Source organism: Myotis nattereri, assembly GCF_964212035.1.
Source record: "Myotis nattereri genome assembly, chromosome: 13".
Classification (NCBI taxonomy): domain Eukaryota; kingdom Metazoa; phylum Chordata; class Mammalia; order Chiroptera; family Vespertilionidae; genus Myotis; species Myotis nattereri.
The window spans coordinates 5,226,892-5,245,258 of NC_138088.1; the positions used below are offsets into that span (position 1 = coordinate 5,226,892).

Consider the following 18,367-nt stretch of genomic DNA (forward strand, 5'->3'; position numbering starts at 1 on the left):
GCCCCGGAGGTGCACTCAGCTGGGCAAAAAGGCTCAGGACTCCGGAGAGCCCAGTGCTGAGCAGAGACTGTGACAGAGGAAGGCATGGGCTTGGGAAGGAAGGGAGGGATGTGGGGTAGAGTCCAGCGTAGCAGCTGAGGAAGTAGGACCACATCCGTGGAAACTGTAGTCAGAATTCCCTGGGAAGGCCTATAAAACAGGTTAACGTCAAAGATCTTGAAGAGATTGTAGGACATTTTAGCAATCTGAAATTCCAAAGGTTGTCACTGGGAATATTTTTACTTCAACTTGTAGTAAATTCAATGTGATGCATGTGGGCAAGAGGGAAAGAACTGTCACAGGAGATGCTTCGCAGAGCTGGCCTGATCTGGGGAAGGCAGACAGGGGGATTCCTAAAGTGGAGGGGTGAGAACTTGGGAGTCCATTCTCACTGGGGAAGCAGGGAGACAGGCAGCCTGTGTCAGCCAATCAAGGAATAAGTGGGTGGAGAGACAGATGTCACAACCTGGGACCCAGCAGAGTGAGTGGAAAGCCGAGGTCACAGCCTTTGCGAGACTCCACCACCCAGTGTGTGAGGTTGGAAACCCGTTGTGCTAGGAGGTAGGAAGTCTCGTGAGAAAGTAATTAAATGGGAGCAAGTAATTATCTGTTTGAGGATCAAAACCACTCACAAAGACTGAGCCCTAGCTGGTTTGGCTCAGTGGAGAGAGCATCAGCCTGTGGAATGAAGGGTCCCAGGTTCGATTCTGGTCAAGGGCACATGCCCGGGTGGCAGGCCCGATCCCCAGTACGGGGTGTGCAGGAGGCAGCCAATCAATGATTCTCTTTCATCATTGATGTTTCTCTCTCTCTCCCTCTCCTTTCCTCTTTGAAATCAATTCAAATATTAAAAAATTAAAAAATAAAATAAAAAGACTGAAAGCCGTGCACTGCTCTGCAGATGTGACCATGGCTTCCGTGGCTGTGGCGGGCAAGGCTGCCCATGACCTGCTTTCTCTCAGTGCTTTTCCTGAGCCGCTGACCCCAACACCGACCCCTGCTCAGCCCGGCCTTCGCGCAACTCGTGGTGTGTCTGGGTAGGGTCATTTCCGGAAAGAACTTTCATTGTGCTTTGCTTGTGGGGGGATTTGGGAGCAAGAAAGAAAAAATGTATCAAATCCAATAGTTTCACTTCTTACTCCTCTGAAGCTTCTGTTCTCAGTGTAACTGGAAGTGGAGTCCGTGTACTGTGTATCTTAGCCTTGCTCTCACAGGCAGCTGTGCTCCAGCATCGCACCCAGAATTGATTTCCCACAGCAGCGTGGGTCCTCGAGCAACCTGGGGACCCCGCCCTGGGGGTCACGGACATGCACACAGGTGGGCAGCCGAGGGTGAGTTAGCCCTTTAGGTTTCCTTCTGTTGATCTGGGCACTCAACCACAGCCTTCTCTCTCATTTCTTCTCTTCCCTAATCTCTCTCTCCCCCCCCCCTCTTTTTCTCTCTCCCTCTCCCTCCCTCTTACTCTCTCTATCTCTGTCTCTCCCTCTCCCTCTCTCTCTTTCTCCCCCTCCCTCTCCCTCTCTCTCTCTCCCTCACTCTCTCTCCCCCCTCTCTTCCTCTCTCTCTCTCTCTCTCTCTCTCTCTCTCTCTCTCTCTCACACACACACACACACACACACACACACCATTCTGCAGACAGTTGATGTTGGAACCCGCCCATCACCCCAGTGGGAAGTGCGTGGAAGGAGCCCTTGAACAAGGAACCCTACACCATAGCAGCACAGTGGACAGGCCCCGGCAGCGGGGGTTTGAGAAGCAGCGTTAGGGCTCAGGATAATGGAAGCCCCATCACGGGCCCATGGAGGCAGTGGCTTTCCCTTTTCATTTTAAGGAAATATGAAATATTGCTAGTCTATCACAGGGCCTGTTACAGGAGTTTGAAAATAGAAGTAAATGAACAAAGCAAACACTGATACCTTTACTGATGTTTCTTTACCAAGCGCATCATTTGTGAGGCATCTTTATCTTCATAATAGAAGGATAATTAACATCACTAATTACCTAATTAAGTCCATTAAGCATCCACCAACAGTGCCTGTGAAGCTGACATCATGTTCCACTGTCAACAAATGCTTCTGATTTCTTAGGAAGTAATTAAAATGTAAATTAGCATGCGATTATAGGCACAGGGGAAGTTTCGAATCAGATATTCATTTCAAAACCGCTTGGAGCGACTTCGCTGGGGCGCTTGCTTCGGGCGAAGCAGCCTTTTCGCGATGGGACGCATGTCGAGGCTGCCGTGGCATCGCGGCCAGGCTCGCACCACGTGCCGCTGCGTGGGTAGCTGATGCGTCTGCTCCCTGCTTCCTGCTTTTGTTCTGATTTGACCATTTTACTTAATATGTTCACTTATGTTTGTGTCCTTGTGTTAAAAATATCACAACTGATATTTATTTCTGAAAACTTTCTGTAACTTAAATTCTCTAGTTGTGTTTACCCTTTACAGACTTTTAGGGCAAATCTCTTATCGTACCCTCTGTCAGTTAGGTTTGGAGAGGGATCAGTGGCCTTCTGAGCACAGGTGACTGGCGCGGGCAGGAGAGAGGCTGCAAGGATCAAACGGGGCCCTGCAAGCTCACGCTCCCCACGCTCAGGGCGCCCCTCAGCTTCTGACGAAACTCTGCCTGGAGTGAGCAGGTTGTAGTGCAAACACAGCGACCTCCTCAGGGCGGAATCCTTCCTGAAACCTCACGTTTGCTGGACGGGACACTTCCAAGATGGAAGCCACCAGCCTGAAGCCCCAAGGTTACCCTTTAAACAGCCCTCGCTGGACCCGGATGCCCACCTCCCACTGGAGCTGGGTTTGTGCTGAGCACTCATGGGCGTGATGCCCACCTCTGCCGTCTGGTGGCACAGACGCTAGGCTGGGTGAGCCTGCGCGTCACCTGGTCCGTGAGGAGGAAGCTCTCGCTCATGACCCTGAACCGCACGACCTCTGCTTGAACGAGTTTCCAGGGATGGAGTGGGTGGTGCCGACCCACGCCCACCGGCTTCATGTGAACAAGGTTTCAGAAGAAGGCAGAGAGAGGACAACAGCCTGGGAGACCGTCCCTTGTGCCCTTGAAGGTCAGTGTGGAGGCCCGGCATGAAGAGGCCCTGACCCACGGACTGCTCCCCGCTGTGGGCATGGGCCCCGGGCTGGGCAGGGGCAGGCAGCTTGGCACCATGCCTGGCGGGGGATGCCAGGCTGCTGGGCAGTGGCAAGCGGTGGCCTCCTGGGAGGAAGGACACTGGCCTGTGCAGGCCCCACGAGCAACGGCAGTTTACGGGGTGGACACTCCTGCTTCTGGGGGAGCTCTGCTCGCAGGCAGTGAGCGGCGGGGTCTGTACCCCTGGAAGAAGGGCCCTCGCTCTCCTTCGTCTCAGAGGGGCCTGTTTCCAGTTCATGCGCAGGACCGGGCGGATAAGCAGGCACCGGACCTGCCAAGGACCCGCTGCGAACCGGGGATGGCCCCTCCCCGGCTGCGAGCACCTGCCTACGGAGCCGATGGAACTTTCTCTACCAGAATTTTCCTCTCAGAGGTTTCTTTTAAAAACCTACCTCAAAACGCGGTCTACTCTGTCATCATGACAAGAATGCCAGGTCCGCGAGTAAAGGAATGATCAACACCTCGGCGCTCGCGTGGCCCCTCACACTCCTCGCCCGTCGCTGGCACAGAGGCCCGGTCCGCCCCAGGTCTGCCCCCTGAGAGCGGCCGCCACCCTGAGGGCACTCTTTTGAGCGCTTGGCCCTACAGAAAGTGAGGCTAAAGTTGTATTTCCTTTAGCAGCAAGACATAGCTCGAACCCCTCCAGGGCAGGTGCCCAGTGAAGCGAGTTCCATGCAGCAACGCGGCATTCTGGGCGCGAGGTCACACCACTACCCACCGAAAGCCACCTTGAATCTAAACCATGTTTTGCAAAGTCCTTAGGGATAGATGCTCAGCTCCTTTTCCAAAGACTTCCCCCAACAGAAATGCCTAGTCTGAAAAGGGCAGCGAGACTTCTCGCCTCCTCCTGCCAGTACTTCCTGCCTGCCTTCTGTGCCTGCACCAGTGTGCTGTGTGCCTGTGTCCTATCTGACGGCTGTCGCTGGGACACACAGGGTAACCTCAGCTCACGTCTGCCGCTCACCCACTGTATTTCAATGTGGAAATACTGCATCCTATGCAATTCAACAATGAACGATAAGACTATAGAAATGAGTAACAGCACAGGGTCCTCACGGTCAGGAGTCCTTGTGGTCTGGGTATTTGCCCCTCGAATTAGGTGACATCTAAAGAGACTCACAGTAGAAGGGGGTTCTGAAGAAATGTACATCAGTCAAGATTTTGTGAATGAAAACAGATCAATCTTGGGTTGAATCCTTTTGAAAACGGGATATAGTCCTTCACTTTAAAGGCTAATGGTACCCTGGAATCTCTTCTGAGGTTCAGATGTTTTTGTGTATTAGGTCACTTAATGTGAGGTAACCTGCATTCTAAAAGCTGGCCTGTGATTAGGGGAAGGTATCATTACCCCAGGGAATGCTTTAAAATCTATGTGTATATGTATGTATATGTATGTATATGTATGTATATGTGTATATATGTACATATATATGTGTACATATATACATATATACATATATACATATATACATATATACATATATACATATATATATATGAATGAGACTTATGGATGGGAAACATTTTTTGTTTATTTCTCTAAACTTGAATACTTAAAACTTAAACCTTCATCAATGCAAAAACGCTTTAGAGTTCACAGACGAAACGTTGCCAACGAAATAAAGAATAAAGCGGCAGATGGCCGAGGAGTGGAGACTCAGCCGGGGCCTCCTGAGGCGCTGCTGCCATTCACAGCCCGCCAGGCCCCACCGGCTCAGCCGCCAGCGCTGCCACGTGAGTTAGTGAGTTACAGCGCGCTCTCGCCCTGGGACCCATCTATTAGGAGAAATAATTTTGGTTAATTAAAAAATTCTTTCAAAGTCTCCGAACAGAAAGTTCTGAAGTTTGCTTGGCGTTGCTGTGGGTGGGGGTTGCTGCAAACGTGACTCTTTGTCCTGACAGAAGGGAGAGGCTGGCTGCGGGGGAGCCGAGGGGAGGCCGGTCCTTGCTGCCGGCTGATTTACTAGCGAAGTTGGGAGTGATGAGGGAGCGGCTGGGGTCCTCGGGCCACGCGGTGCTTGAAGGAGCCTGTGTTGGGGAGGCCGCGGCAGTGGCTGTGCTGGGACTCTGTGCCGAGACTCCTGTTGGGGTGGGGCTCTCGGTCCTCTCTGGGAAGTGCGTGTGAGCAGGCCCCGCGCGTGTCAAGGCCCGAGGGTGGGAGTGAGTCTGTGCATTGAGAAGTGAGAGAGGCTTGTATGGCTGGAGTGGAGAGGGCAAGTGGCCAGCAGGAGGGGCTGAGCAGTTGCCAGCTTGGGCCAAGTTCTCTAGGGGATCAGAGAGCAGGTCTACGACTCCACCTGCATCTGCATCTGAGCTCTCATCTACATGGAGGCATCACACCCGTTTCTGCTGCGAACGGTCCCTCCTCACCCTTCCACACCCATTCACTGATTTCCCACCATACCCCAGCCCTTGGGGGAAGAGCCGGGGATATGGACAAGGAAAGTCATCATCCCTGGCCGGCCAGGCCCACCTTCCAGGCTGGCGACACAGTCAGTGTGACCAGAGGTGTAGGGACCAAAAGGTGCCCAGTCAAGAGCAGGCCTGTTGCGCCTCTTGGAGGGGTTTGGGCTGAGACGAGGAGGAGGAGGAGGCGGAGGAGGAGGAGGAGGAGGAGGCGGAGGAGGAGGAAGAGGAGAAGGAGGAGGAGGGGAGGGAGGGTGTAAGGCAAGTTGGTGATGGGACAGGGATAGGTGTGGCCTCTGCCTCTGGGCCGCTGGCTAGATTGCAGCCTGTGAAGACTACAGTCGCGCATCTGCAGGGCCCTGTACACTGAGAACACAGGCCCTTGACAGCGGCTGTCCCCCCAGCCCAGTCGTGCCCTGTGTCCCCCCAGCCGGGCCGTGCCCTGTGCGGCTGCAGAGCTGTGCTGCCATGGGAACATGAGTCTCTTATTTATCTCCCGGGGTGGGTTTTCAAGGTCCTGGGGGGCACGCTGTGGGCTGATCCCCCTCCAGCCCCCAGGGCCAGCACAGGGCCTAGACTGGAGGGGGTGCTGGGGCCTGGGAGCTGAAGAAGACAGAGAAGAAAAACGGAGGCCTGTGTTCCCTCCCAGAGGCCACATCTGTGAGCCCCACCTGAGGGGGAGGGAGGGTTGGTGCTGGTGAGGTGCCTGTGACCACGGGGAGCCCTGCCGTGGGACCTCCTGGGTCCCGGGCAGCCGCAGTGCCAGGAGGGCAGGTGTGCGCAGCTGGGGGTGGGGTGTGGGGTGGGGGCAGGCTGTGGCCAGTGCCCTCGGGGAACTCGCGGCGTGGACCCAGACTGCGGCCAGCCCTGTCCTGTCCCGAGGGCTGGCTGAGGGGTCTGCTCTAGGTGGGTGGCGGCAGGTGGTCACTGCCCAAGTGGCCTTGTCCCTCCACGAAGCCTGAGGACGTGCTCCTGTGACCTCTGGTCCCTTTCCCTCTGCGGTGTCCACGGCTCAGCCGCGCTGTCTGCAGCGAGGGCGCTGAGCTGGTGCTGAGCTGCTGTAACCGAGGCCCCAGGCTGGGACTTCACAGCCACTGTTCTCAGAGCCCTGGGGCCGGACACCGAGCCCATGCTGGTGGGTGTGTCCCCCGGGGTGCAGCCAGCGCTCCTGTCCGTAGCTCCCCCGTCCCCCTCCTCTAAGGAAGAGCCCACTGCAGGGCCTGCTGCAGGGACACCTCTTTAAAAGCCCGTCTCCAAGGGCCTCTGTCACACCCCGAGATGCTGTCAGTTAGGCCTTAACATGGACGTTTTGGAGAAAACGATTTAGTCTGTAAACGCACCTCAGTATCAGTAGGTGTTTGGGGAGATGCTCCATGGATTTCCAACCTTTGGGGTAGATCCTCACACTTACTTCCCACCCAGACCCCTTCCCACACCTCAGTGTCTCACTTTCCTGCTCCCCCTGCTCCCTCCCCCCCTCCCCCACCTCCTGCCTGTGGAGGCTGTGCCTCTAGGAGCCTTCCCTGTGAGGACAGGGGAGCAGCCAGCAAGAGGAGATGGGGCTGAGTTGAGGGAAGGGCGGTGTGGTGCTCCCCACCTGCCAGGGCCTGAGGGAGGCCCCGGCCAGGCCGAGACCCGGGCAGGCGAGCGGGAGGCTCCTGGGAGGCCTGTGCCTGCAGTTCTGAAGCTCTTGTCCCTGGCTACACCGAACTGTTGTTTTTCCAGGAGTCATCCCTCAAGTACTCATGACAATTGAATTTAATCAAAGCATCACAGTTCAACAAAGACAAATTAGAAACCTCCGTACATCTTAGAAATTAATCTGTGAGTGAATTTAACAGGAGATGAATTGCCCTGGGTGGTCGGGTCCCTCCTCACCCACTCTGAGCCCGCTGTTGTCATTATTGCTGGAAATATGATTATTACTCTGCTATCGCTTGACATTTATTAAGAATCCAGAGGCTATGTCTCTGCAGCAGAGAAAAGTGCCATTATCTGGGTCCTGGGAGAAAAAATCACTTCCTGGCCCGGGTCATAGAATAGATGCCCTCGGAGGCCCCTGGGCCGTGCCCGCGGCCGGGAGCGAGAGGCACAACATGGAGCTGGGGAGGTAACTGCCTGTTGACTGCTTTGCAACGAGGAAAATCCTGAATTGCAGGTGGCTTTCACTGTGGCAGTGGCCGTGAGAACCTGCCCAGCCCCTGACCCTTGTCCTTCGCAGACCTGGAGGAGCTGTCGACAGACCCTAAGGGGCCTTGTTCATCCTGACCGCCAGGAATGCTTTACTCTGGGCAGAGAAAGGCCAGCTGCAGAGAACCTGGCTCAGAGGAGGGAGGAGGCTCTGTGAGCTTCATTTCAGTATCTCAAACTCTATTGCTGCCTCCATTTGCCAGGCCCTGGGCGACAGAGGTGGGCAGTGTCTTCCAGGAGCTCATTCCAGGCGCAGGCGGTGGGGAGCCCAGCTTCTGTGATGCAGCCGCTGCCCCTGCTGGGTTAGGCTGCGCAGCGGGAGCTGGGAGGGTGCTGGAGGGAGCAGACAGCAATGCAGTTACAAAGCGCTCACAGATATGAGTCCCTCTGTTGCTCTCTGCCCCCGGCAACATAGCATGCTTACTCAACCCCCCCCCCCCCGAGACCCGCCAGTGGAGGAGAGGTGACCGACGCGTGACGGGGTGACCAGTGAGAGTGATCAGTGGGAACATGTGACACACGGGGGGTCTCCGCATCTGAGTTTACTTTAGCTGCGATGAATGAGAGATCACCTGGGTTCAATTCGAACAAGTCACTTGTTTCTTTGGCCAAAGAAAGTTCAGTGTTAAAGGAACTAGACTTGTCACTAAAGTCAGACAGACAGCGTGGCTGTTGCCTTTCCTTTGTGAAATTATTAGTGAATATAGGAACTTTAAAAATTGTGAAGAAGACTGCCGGTACTGAGGTCATGTAATATGAGGTTACCTTTTAAAATATATTCATAAAATGGAAATCAAGTTGTCAATAATGTTCTTAAAATTCCCTTAACTATTCATCAAAAATGATGCCATTCGTGGTTTCGTGAATTCTGTACCAGCCTCTGCACATTCCTCAGGCAGTGTGCCCACCTGGGATCTGGTGACATGGTTGGCTTGTGCAATTTGGGGAAACAAGATTTACTAAAAATTATTTGTCTTTGAACATGAGGATTACACTCTGTACAATGAGTTGTCCGCACCCAAAAGAAACATAGTACTGTGTCCAGCCGAGAGAGTGGGGATTCCCACCCCCATGGGGTTCATGACGAGGCTTCGGTGAAAGGGTTGTGAGAAACCCACTGTATTTTTCAATGTGCTTTTTATTTCCAAATACCTTTTATATACTTCTCACATTTTATTCACTATGCCATATACTCCTCACTCAATTTCCCCTTGTTAACATCTCATGTTACATAACATGGTGCATTTGTCAAAGCTAAGAAGTGATATTAATTAGTATATTGCTAGTAACTAAACTCCAGACTTTATTTTGTTCAGTTTTCCTACTCACCCAGTCAAGACACCATCCACATGGCACTTAGTTATCACATCCCCTTACTTAGTTTCTTCACTCGTGACCATTGCGCACTTTCCTTGTTTCTTCGTGGCCTTGACGGTTTTGAGAGATGCTGGTCTCTGAGGTGTGTTTCATAGAATACGCCTCAACTTGGGTTTGTTTAATATTTTCCCTCATCATCAGCCTGGGTTTTCTGGAAGACATTCCACAGAGAAGTGCCCTTCTCGTCACATATCAGCTAAGGGCTGCAGAGCACCATGTGACGTTGCCCAATGATGTCAGCCTTCAGCGCAGGGTCATGTGGCGCCTGCAGGTCTCCCCACTGGGAAGCTACTGTTTTCCCTCGCCACACTTGATCCTTCGGAAGCCAGGCATTAAGTCCACGCACCCTTAGTGGGGTAAGCAATTGAGTTCTGCCTCCTGGGGGGTAGGTATGTACCTCCACTCTTTGAAGTTCTCTGTGAGGAAGGTTTGTCTCTTCCCCCCCTAAATTTATTTGCTCAATGTTATTTATATCAGTAGGGACTCATCTATAGGTATACATTGGGCTATAATTCATTAAGCCTGTAATTTGTCTTGTTGTTCAAATTGTTCCAGCACTTTTCTCATGGTATTTCATTCATCTCATACTTGCTTTCACTTTAGTGCTCTTGATCTTTTTTCACTGATCACACATAGAAATTCATTTCCACTACAACCCTTTCTAACATATTTTATGTGGAAGTTAGGTTATGCTGCAGTAACAGATACCCCCAAATCTCATTGGCCTAAAATGGCAAAGATTTGTCTCTCCCTTGTGCTACCGGTGCAGCGTGGGCTGCGGGGAGCCTGCGGGAGTCTCAGCCTCCCTCAGCAGCACTGGCTCACGGGGCAGCCATCGCCTGGACACCGAGTGCTGCCATCACAGTCAGAAAGGAGCGCAGCCAGCTGCTCAGGGGTCCTGCAGCGCCCACACACGGATCCGGGCCTCGCCTCGCTGCAAGGCAGCAGGATGGTGACCTCGGGAGGAGAGAGCTGGAAACGCTTGGCAGGCAGCACTCAGTACCAGGGCACTGCATCTTCTTTGTTGTTTTTCCGTGCAAATCCATACAGAAGTAACTGTTATTGTTGCCACCATACTGTTTTCTACCCTCCTTCAAAAAATCTTGGTCCGTCATAAACTTGGTATCATATCTGAATAGTTTTGACACCGAGGCTTTAGTGATGGCTGTGTGGGTTGTGAGCAGCGACATCTGGCCAGAGTGGCGGAAGGAAGCTGAAATGCAGCTTCATTCCACGATTCAAGCCCTCCGGTCAGGCCCAGGACAGTTACAAAGGTTCTGTGTGGGCAAGTGGTGGCCCTTGCGATGGCCTTGGTGACCACATGCGCTTTATGAGGCAGAAGCAGCCCTCCTGTGTTGAATTTGAACCATTTCATCTTGTGCTGCTATAAATAGGATGGTGGGAAATGTTGCCCAGGGAATCCCTGGGCTTATATCTTAGGTGCCCTTGGAATAAATTACTAGCAGTGAAATGGAGAGTCGGAGGGTTAAAATGAAGTTGGGAAGGTGTCAGCACACGGCAGGTCAGTGCATGCGAAGCCGTGACATTTCTCGCTGCTGAGCTCCCTCCAGGCCTGGCGCATGCAGAGCATGGCTGGGCAAGGCCTGCGACTGTCATCTTGGCTCCAAGTTTCTGAGCAGGGTCTGAGGGGCTGCCTTCAGATGCTGGCCTTTCTCATTGTTGTGAGGCCACACAACTGTGGACACAAGACTAATGAGGCTTTAAACAAACAAGTGTAATGACTGTCATCAGTAGCCAGCAGGCGCTTCCTAGGGGACAGCTTGGGCAGGAGGGTCACGGCAGCTGGCCAACCCAGGGTGTCTCTAGCACGGTGGGCACCACCAGCTTGAGGTCAGCTCACTTAAAGGTGACCCTCCAGATGGGATGTGCCCATTCCCATTCCAAAGTCTGATCTGTGCCCTCTAGCCAAGCCCTTCCTGGGAGGCGCTGGGAGAGCCGAGCACAGCTTTTTAATCTAGCTCTGCGTGCCCTCAAGTCTCCAGATGGCCTTCGTGGGCCCTTTGTTCTACTTCACAGGCTCTAAACTCTTTCATGCACAGGCAGTTGCTAAGCAAAGGCTATTTAGCTCCAATAAGCCACACGGAGCTCTGTTCTAAACGTGTCCCTGATCAACAAGCCACATTCCCTGCCGCCCAGGCAGAGCCTCTGCCCTTGAACAGACCTGAATTGCCCTCCTCCTGTCTCCACACCCTGAGAGGGACCAGTTTCTGGGGCACAAAAGGCCTCAAAGACCAATGGGAAAGTAGTTTGTGCCGAGCACCGAGATGTGCAGGGTGGAAACGCAAGTCGGGGAGACGCACCTGGGAACAGCATCCTAGAGCTCATTTCCTGTATTGTTGGAGTCATTTCTCCTTGGCCAGTTCCTCCTTCCATCCTCCTAATCCACTGTCCCAAACCTTCAGCATTCTGCTCAGGCCCCTGCTCAGCTCTCCGGGGAGCCAGACCCTTACCCCCCCTCCACCCGGAGCTAGGAGCCACCAGGTGTGACCCGCCTCGCTTCCCAGTGTCCCGCTTGCACACGCATCCGCAGCTGCACATCCTCAGGTCCTTCCCTCGAGCCTAGAGCATGCGGGGCCTCCCCTTCCCCAGCTCAGGTCAACCCCTGCGTGGGCTGCTGACCCCATCCTTACCTCTCCTCCCAGAGAACCTGCTCCATCATGACGCTTCTCTTTCCTTCGCTTTCAACCTGCTGGCATCTACTGCCACCTCCCCGGGCCTCGCCGTCCACTTGAGTCATAGCCTCCCTCTCACCTGTCAGCTCTGCCCCCAGAGCCGTCTTCCTTCTTCAGAGTCGAGTTTCTTGAACGCATTGTCAGTACTCACTTTCTTATTTGTTTATTATAAACCTCACTTAAAGATTTGTTCTTATTGGTTTTAGAGAGTGGGAGAGAGAAACATCAATGTGAGAGAAACATTGATTGGTTGCCTCCCCTACACACCTGACTTGAGGGTCAAATCCACAACCGAGGTATGTGCCCTGACCAGAAGTCAACCCTGCGTCTTGTTGGTGTACGGGACAATGCTCCAACCAACCGAGCCATCCGGCCAGGGCTGGCTTCTTCCATTCTTACTGTTCTATTTTGAAAGACAATATGACTTTTCCCTGTGTGTTTTTGAATATTTTTCTTCATCTTTTGTTTTTGCAGTTTTACTATGATGGGATTATGTGTGGTTGTAAAAATATTTTTCTTGTATTATTTAGGTTTGTAGAATTTGTCAAATCTATGGCTGATGGCTTTCATTTATTTCAGAAAATTCTCATTAAGTTTCCGTATTGCTCTACTGCCCTTTTGAGGCTCATGTTATATGCATTCTCCATATTATATATGTACCTAACTCTCTCTATCTTTTTAATATTTTCCATATTTTTATCTCATCATATTTTAGCAAGGGTATTTTTGCAACCTCATTTATCCTCTGTCCTGTTAAACTCACCCATAAAATTTCTTATTTTATTTAATTCATATGACAGGTTTATAATTTTCATTTGGTTATTTTTCAGAGATTCCATGTCTCTTGCAAAATTCTCCATATTTCACTTTGGACAATATTGCTTGCATTATGTTAAGGTCCATGTCTGACAAGTCTAATGTCTGGATACATGTTTATTTTTCTATTGATCATTTTGTGGCACATCCAGTAATTCCTGCTTGACTGCTGAGCCTTTCACATGAAGGTCTCTATTAGAAGCTCAGGTGATGCACCGCATCCAAAGAGAGCTTTCTCTGCCTTCTGGGATGCGCTTGCAGTAGGGCGATCGCTGGACGCTGGGTTTCTGCTTTGGGAGCCTGGTCTGTTTCTGGTCTTCCTGGGTCCCGATGGTGCAGCCTTCCGAGATCCCACCTAAGCCTGAGTCCTGCTGGTTTCTACAGGCTCAGGCTGTAGGAAGCGTTACTTATTTCTTAGCCTCTCAGCCCCACGCTGCTTACTCATGGGCAACTGCTTAAAGGGGAACACCAATGCAGAAAGCGGGGCTCCTTTTTCTTTACTGTGCTATGTTGGGGCTCTGGGCTCCTTATGTTCCGGGAGATGTGGTGAGCCTGAGCTCCAGTTTTCTCTCCTTAGCCCCCTGAGACTCCCAAAGACGCTGACAAGCTTCCCTGCTTCTCAGCCACCAATTTCTGTTTAGCTCCTCAGCCTCTTATGCATTTACAAACTTGGAATATCTCGAGGGGAAATAAAAAAGCACAGGTATTAGGCACTGAGACCATGTCAGTGAGGGTTCCCCTCCGATACCTTGCCCCCCGAAGTCTTGGCGCTCTTGGGAGCTCTCTGCTATCTTAAAGCAGAGCATTCAGACCCAGCTTTTCTGTGATTCTTGGGAGGAGGATTTGTCGGCTACAAGCTGGGAGTGGAAGTGACTCACAAACATGTGTGTGTGCGTGTATGTGTGTGTGCACGTGTGTGTGTGTGTGTGTGTGTGTGTGTGAGCTTCGGTGAAGACTTTACTCACGAGGTTATGATGGACGTGACCACAGATCCCAGGCCACCTCCTTTGGTGCTGGTCTGAGCAGAGAAGTTCTTACCTAACATCCGCTTTCACTAAGCTGTGGCTCGCTGTCTCTCTTCTCTAGGATTTTGTGTCGTGTATCGAAAACTACAGAAGAAAAGGACAAGAGCTCTATGCATCTTTATACAAAGATCACGTGCAGGTAAAACCAAAACAGTTCCTGCCTCTACACAGCGCCCGGAGCCCGCCTCGAACCCCTGTAACAATCAGAAGGGCCTTTGGTTTAGGTTCTAGGCTGCCTGCATCAGTGCTTGGTCAGGGACGGGTCAGCCCGGCTAATGGTGGGCTAACGGTCTGGGGATTTGCAGCCACAGTCTGAGCAGAGGAGGAGCCGGGGATGTGTCTGCATGGGTCCCCTCAGGATCCTCAGGCCCCTCTGCCGGGAGCGAGGGCACACTGCAAGCACAGCAGGCCCTGCTCACTCTCAGAGCGCTTCCCTCTAAAGGAGAGAGAGGCATCCGATAACTGCAGAAATAAACAGATCATTATAACACGATGAACAATAGACTTGGAAAACACAGGCACAAGGAGAGCTTATAACAGGGAAAAGGGTTTAATTTGGGCAGGCCTGGTTCTCAGGTCTGCCGCCCCCTTGGCTGCCGTTTGAGCCTCAGGGTCCCCATCTTTAAGGTGGCAGCCCTTCCTTCCTGGGAGGCGAGGGCCCTAGGGGCACGGAGGCAGAAGTCCCATGTTCAGGTTTGCATGGCTAAGAAGCTATGGTCAGTGGGTTTTGTTAACAAAATTAACAAGAAAATAATTGCTAATAATAGAACATAACGTATAGTGTTAGAACCTTACTAATTCCAGTCGTTACTTCGTACTTGCTCTGTCCCAAAGCCTGTGCCAGGCATAGAAAGGCTGAGCTTAAATGGCACTGCTCCAGCCAGAGGGTATTTACAAGTGAAGAGCGGGGCAAGGTGTCAAAGAGTGACTGCAAACAGGCAGTGAGGCCAGCACTGCCACGAGGGAGGAGCAGTGGTGTAGGGCCATTAGGAGTATTGGGGTGGGTGAGGGGCCAAGGAACAGTGCAACAGTGGTGCCCAAGGGCGGGGGAAAGAGGCTCTGGGCAATGTAAGCCATGCTAGCTGGTCTACATTCCTCCGTATAAACTCGCCTGGGAGTCCACAGCGCGCCTGGGAGCCTCCAGGGGTCAGGAGACGTGCAGCCTCCAGCCGCCAGGCTCGCTCACAAGTAACTGTTTGTCAGACGCAGCAGGGTTGGGAGAGGTCAAGGTCAGGTGGAAGGACAAGCTCAAGCAGAGCCTCCAAGCCCAGAAAGAAAGGATCCAGCCTCTTAGAAGGCGGCCTGGCTGGTTCTTAGCGGCAGGCCCGACTGGGGCTCGGAGCTGAGAAGATGGTACGGAGCTTTACTGCTGATTGATTTAGATCTGAGAAAATCCACATTCTGAGGCCAGTCACGAGGGGCTTTCCATGTGTTTACGACAGACCATGTCCATGTTCAGGGGAGCACGCTCATCCACTGCTCTGTTCTGCAGAGGCGGAGGTGCGGCGAGGTCAAGGCCGCCAGAACCTGGGCCCGGATCCAGGAGCAGCTTTTCGGGGAGCTGGGCTTGTGGGGCTCGGCAGCAGAAGCCACACCCTGTTCCCGGTGGGAGCTGGACTGGCGAGAAGGGCCTGCGCGCATGAGGAAGCGCCTCCGACGCTCGTCCCCTAGCGAGGCCCAGCGTGCAGAAGGGCCCCAGGTAGGTCCCAGGCAGCAGGGCGCGGAGGCAGGCCATAGCTTCTCCGTCTGTCCGGTGTTGTTTTCATCGGGACTCCTGGGGTGCTTCTGAGAGCTCTGATGTGGGTAGGCAGGGGAGAAAACCTATGTGGGGAAAGGCAGGATGGCTCTGCATCATTCTTGATGCAGTTTAACAGAAAAAAAGAATCGCTACCCCTCGCAGGTAGCGGAGGAGGGAAGCTGTGAGTGGGTGGGTGCGTGGAGGAGTGGGTGAGTGGTGTAGATCGGCACCACCGACCCAGGCCACACTGACGTCCACAGAGTCCAGAGTTTGGAAAGAGCCGGCGATGGCCACTGTCAGCTCGCACAGGCGTTTGTTCCGGAGCAGGCGTGGCCAGCGCTGCTCTAGACATGGTTGGGCAAGTGCATCGCACAGAACACCTTCACAGTGGGAATCCCTTGAACTCGGCCATTTCTGCAAGCTCCAGCCAGTGACCCATTCAGTCCAAGCGCATGGAAGCTCACTGAGCCCTAAGCAGTGGAGTCCAGCAGACCGCAGTGTGCTGTTCGAAAGCTTGAACTCATGCCCTTGAACTTACATTTTTGCCTTTTAAAGGCTGGGGAGCCAGTTGAATTGGTAGTGGAGTAGAAACATCTGTGACTAGATTTGTATTTCTTCACCGAACAATCCTGATTGGGATATTCTAAAAGCCAGCCTTCCAGACACTGGAACACAAGTCCATGTTGAGTTTGTTTTCTAGTCTATGACACAGAACCTCTTATCCACACTACATCCTTATAAAACTCAATGAAAAAATTATAATTCTTTTATTCAGTAGACACTGAATTTCTAATGGATTGCCAATAAACAGCCGGTGGCTTACAGTACTCTCCCTCAATGCATTTCTGTGGAAATGGAGGCAGGAGAAATAGGTGGCCCGGCCCAGCCGGTGTGGCTCAGTGGTTGAGTGTCATCCTATGAACCAGAAAGTCATGCATGGTTAAATACCAGTCAGGGCACATGCACTGGTTGCGGGCTTGATCCCCAGTGTGGGGTGTGCAGGAGGCGGCCAATCAATGATTCTCTGTCATCATTAATGTTTCTGTCTCCCTCTCCCCTTCTCCCTGAAATCAATAAACATACATTTTTAAAGAATCAGTAGCCTGCACAGCGGGCAGGTGACCAGCGAGGGCTGCCTGTGAAAGCAGGCGCTGGCCCGAGCCTCTCCGCGGGGCCTGCTCCCCAGGCCCGGGTGCTATGTAATCCCACTCTGGCATCATTTGGGTAATTACTGTAATTCTACTTAGTGGAAGATTGTGGGTTTTCTCTCCTTTGACTCGGGAACGTTAATACTTGCTTTTTACTGTGGTCCTTTAGGATTCAGCATTTTCTCTTGCATCTGAGTCTTGAGTATGTGATTTATTTGAAGGGATCACGTGCATGTCTATGTGTTTGTGAATATGTGGAATGGGGGGTGCATATAGGTAGTACCCAGGATTTAATTTCTTTTTCTCTGATTTTATTTCAGGAAAACCAGGACAGAAATGGTGGTATTTCTCAAACAAATGCTGAAAATGGAGGTATTCAGTTTATCAACTATTTTTCATTTTAAAATTAAACCAGTCATTGGTTTTATTTAGGGTCTTATTAGCGACATGGAATTGCTGTCTTGGGAAGAGATGCTGCGGTTCCGGAGCGGGCAGGCCGACTGTGCGTTACGTGCTCCTGGAACTGAGCGGGACCTGTCCAGACCCAGAGCGCCCGAGAGCAGACTTCATAGTAACGTGGCCACAGTAAACATTTCTTCAGGGAATCTATCTTGTCAACTTGCTGAATCAGGGAAACCTTAAAAGTGCCCCAGACAGTACAAATACATGTTCAGTGTGTGACCCGAAACACAGGGGAGGAAAACAACAGGATGTCTTAGTGTAAAAGTGGTGAAATAGCAATGCTTCTTACCCTGACCTCTCTGGTTGTAAACATGACAGATAGAGCAGTCAGTGTTGCAGCCCCTGACCACGGGGCAGGTTGCAGGACCGTGTACTGTGGTGTTCCTACCCACACACACCTTCCTGCTTAAAGGAGGCACTGTGGCTTCTCTGTGGTGTATCCCAGTTGCCAGTGTTGCTGCCCTGGCGCTTTGAGGCCATTGTTGAATAAACTGGGCTGGTTGAGCACAAGCACTGTGACTCGGCGGCAGTTGCTCTGATAACTGAGACGGCTACTGAGGGACTGACAGACGGGAGCGGACAGGGGGGAGGTGCTGGACAAAGGGCAGACTCACTTCCTGGATGGGAGGGGCGAGATCGTAGAGTTTTCATCATGCTGCTCAAAACAGTGCACAATGTGAAACTGTATATTTCTGGAATTTTTTTATTTAATGTTTTCGGACCACATTTGACTATAGGTAACTGACACTGCAGCAAGTGGACCAAAGATAAGTGTAGTATTTCCCAAACAAAAAACATACTTTGAATATTTTAAGTTTATGCTTACTCTTTATTTGTATAATTTTCATGGAGGAAATTGAATGAGTCAACTTGCTAAAAATACAGGTTTGCTTCTCAGAGGTGATTTTGGCAAGAACACATTCACACACACACACACACACACACACACACACACACTGTCTGGTTTTGTGGTTGTTCTCAGGCTGCCGTGGCTCGAACACTCCCTGGCTGTGAGTGCCCTGTGCCCCAGGCTGCAGCTAGTGTCAGACTGTAACCAAGTGACAGCTTCTCAGTGTTGATCATCTTGTCTCTGGGACTGTGGTGTTGGGCTTCCTGCTGAGCTGCCTCTTTGGCCAGATATTGCAGTGTTGCCCGGAAGTGAGGATGCTGGGCTCAGATCAGGTTGATTTGGGGGGTCATAGGACTTAGGGTAACACTGCAATATCTGCTTGCTTCTCATCTCTCCACCCCAAGGCCCACACTCAAAGATCAGAGTGAGAACCTGCCGCGCCCTCCTCTAGAGGGTGGCTGCAGAGAGGGCAGG

The 18,367-nt window shown here is 52.1% G+C and overlaps 1 protein-coding gene across 1 annotated transcript in view; it reads left to right on the top strand.

The window, feature by feature from the left end:
• Positions 1-18,367, top strand: part of WDFY4 (WDFY family member 4) — a gene marked incomplete at its 5' end in the record, with an annotated part of 233,527 nt that overhangs the window by 134,173 nt on the left and 80,987 nt on the right. The window contains 3 exons of the mRNA XM_081104486.1: positions 13,757-13,834; positions 15,188-15,394; positions 16,902-16,953. Coding sequence (XP_080960612.1) covers positions 13,757-13,834; positions 15,188-15,394; positions 16,902-16,953 — 337 coding nt within the window. The remainder of the gene's footprint in view (positions 1-13,756; positions 13,835-15,187; positions 15,395-16,901; positions 16,954-18,367) is intronic.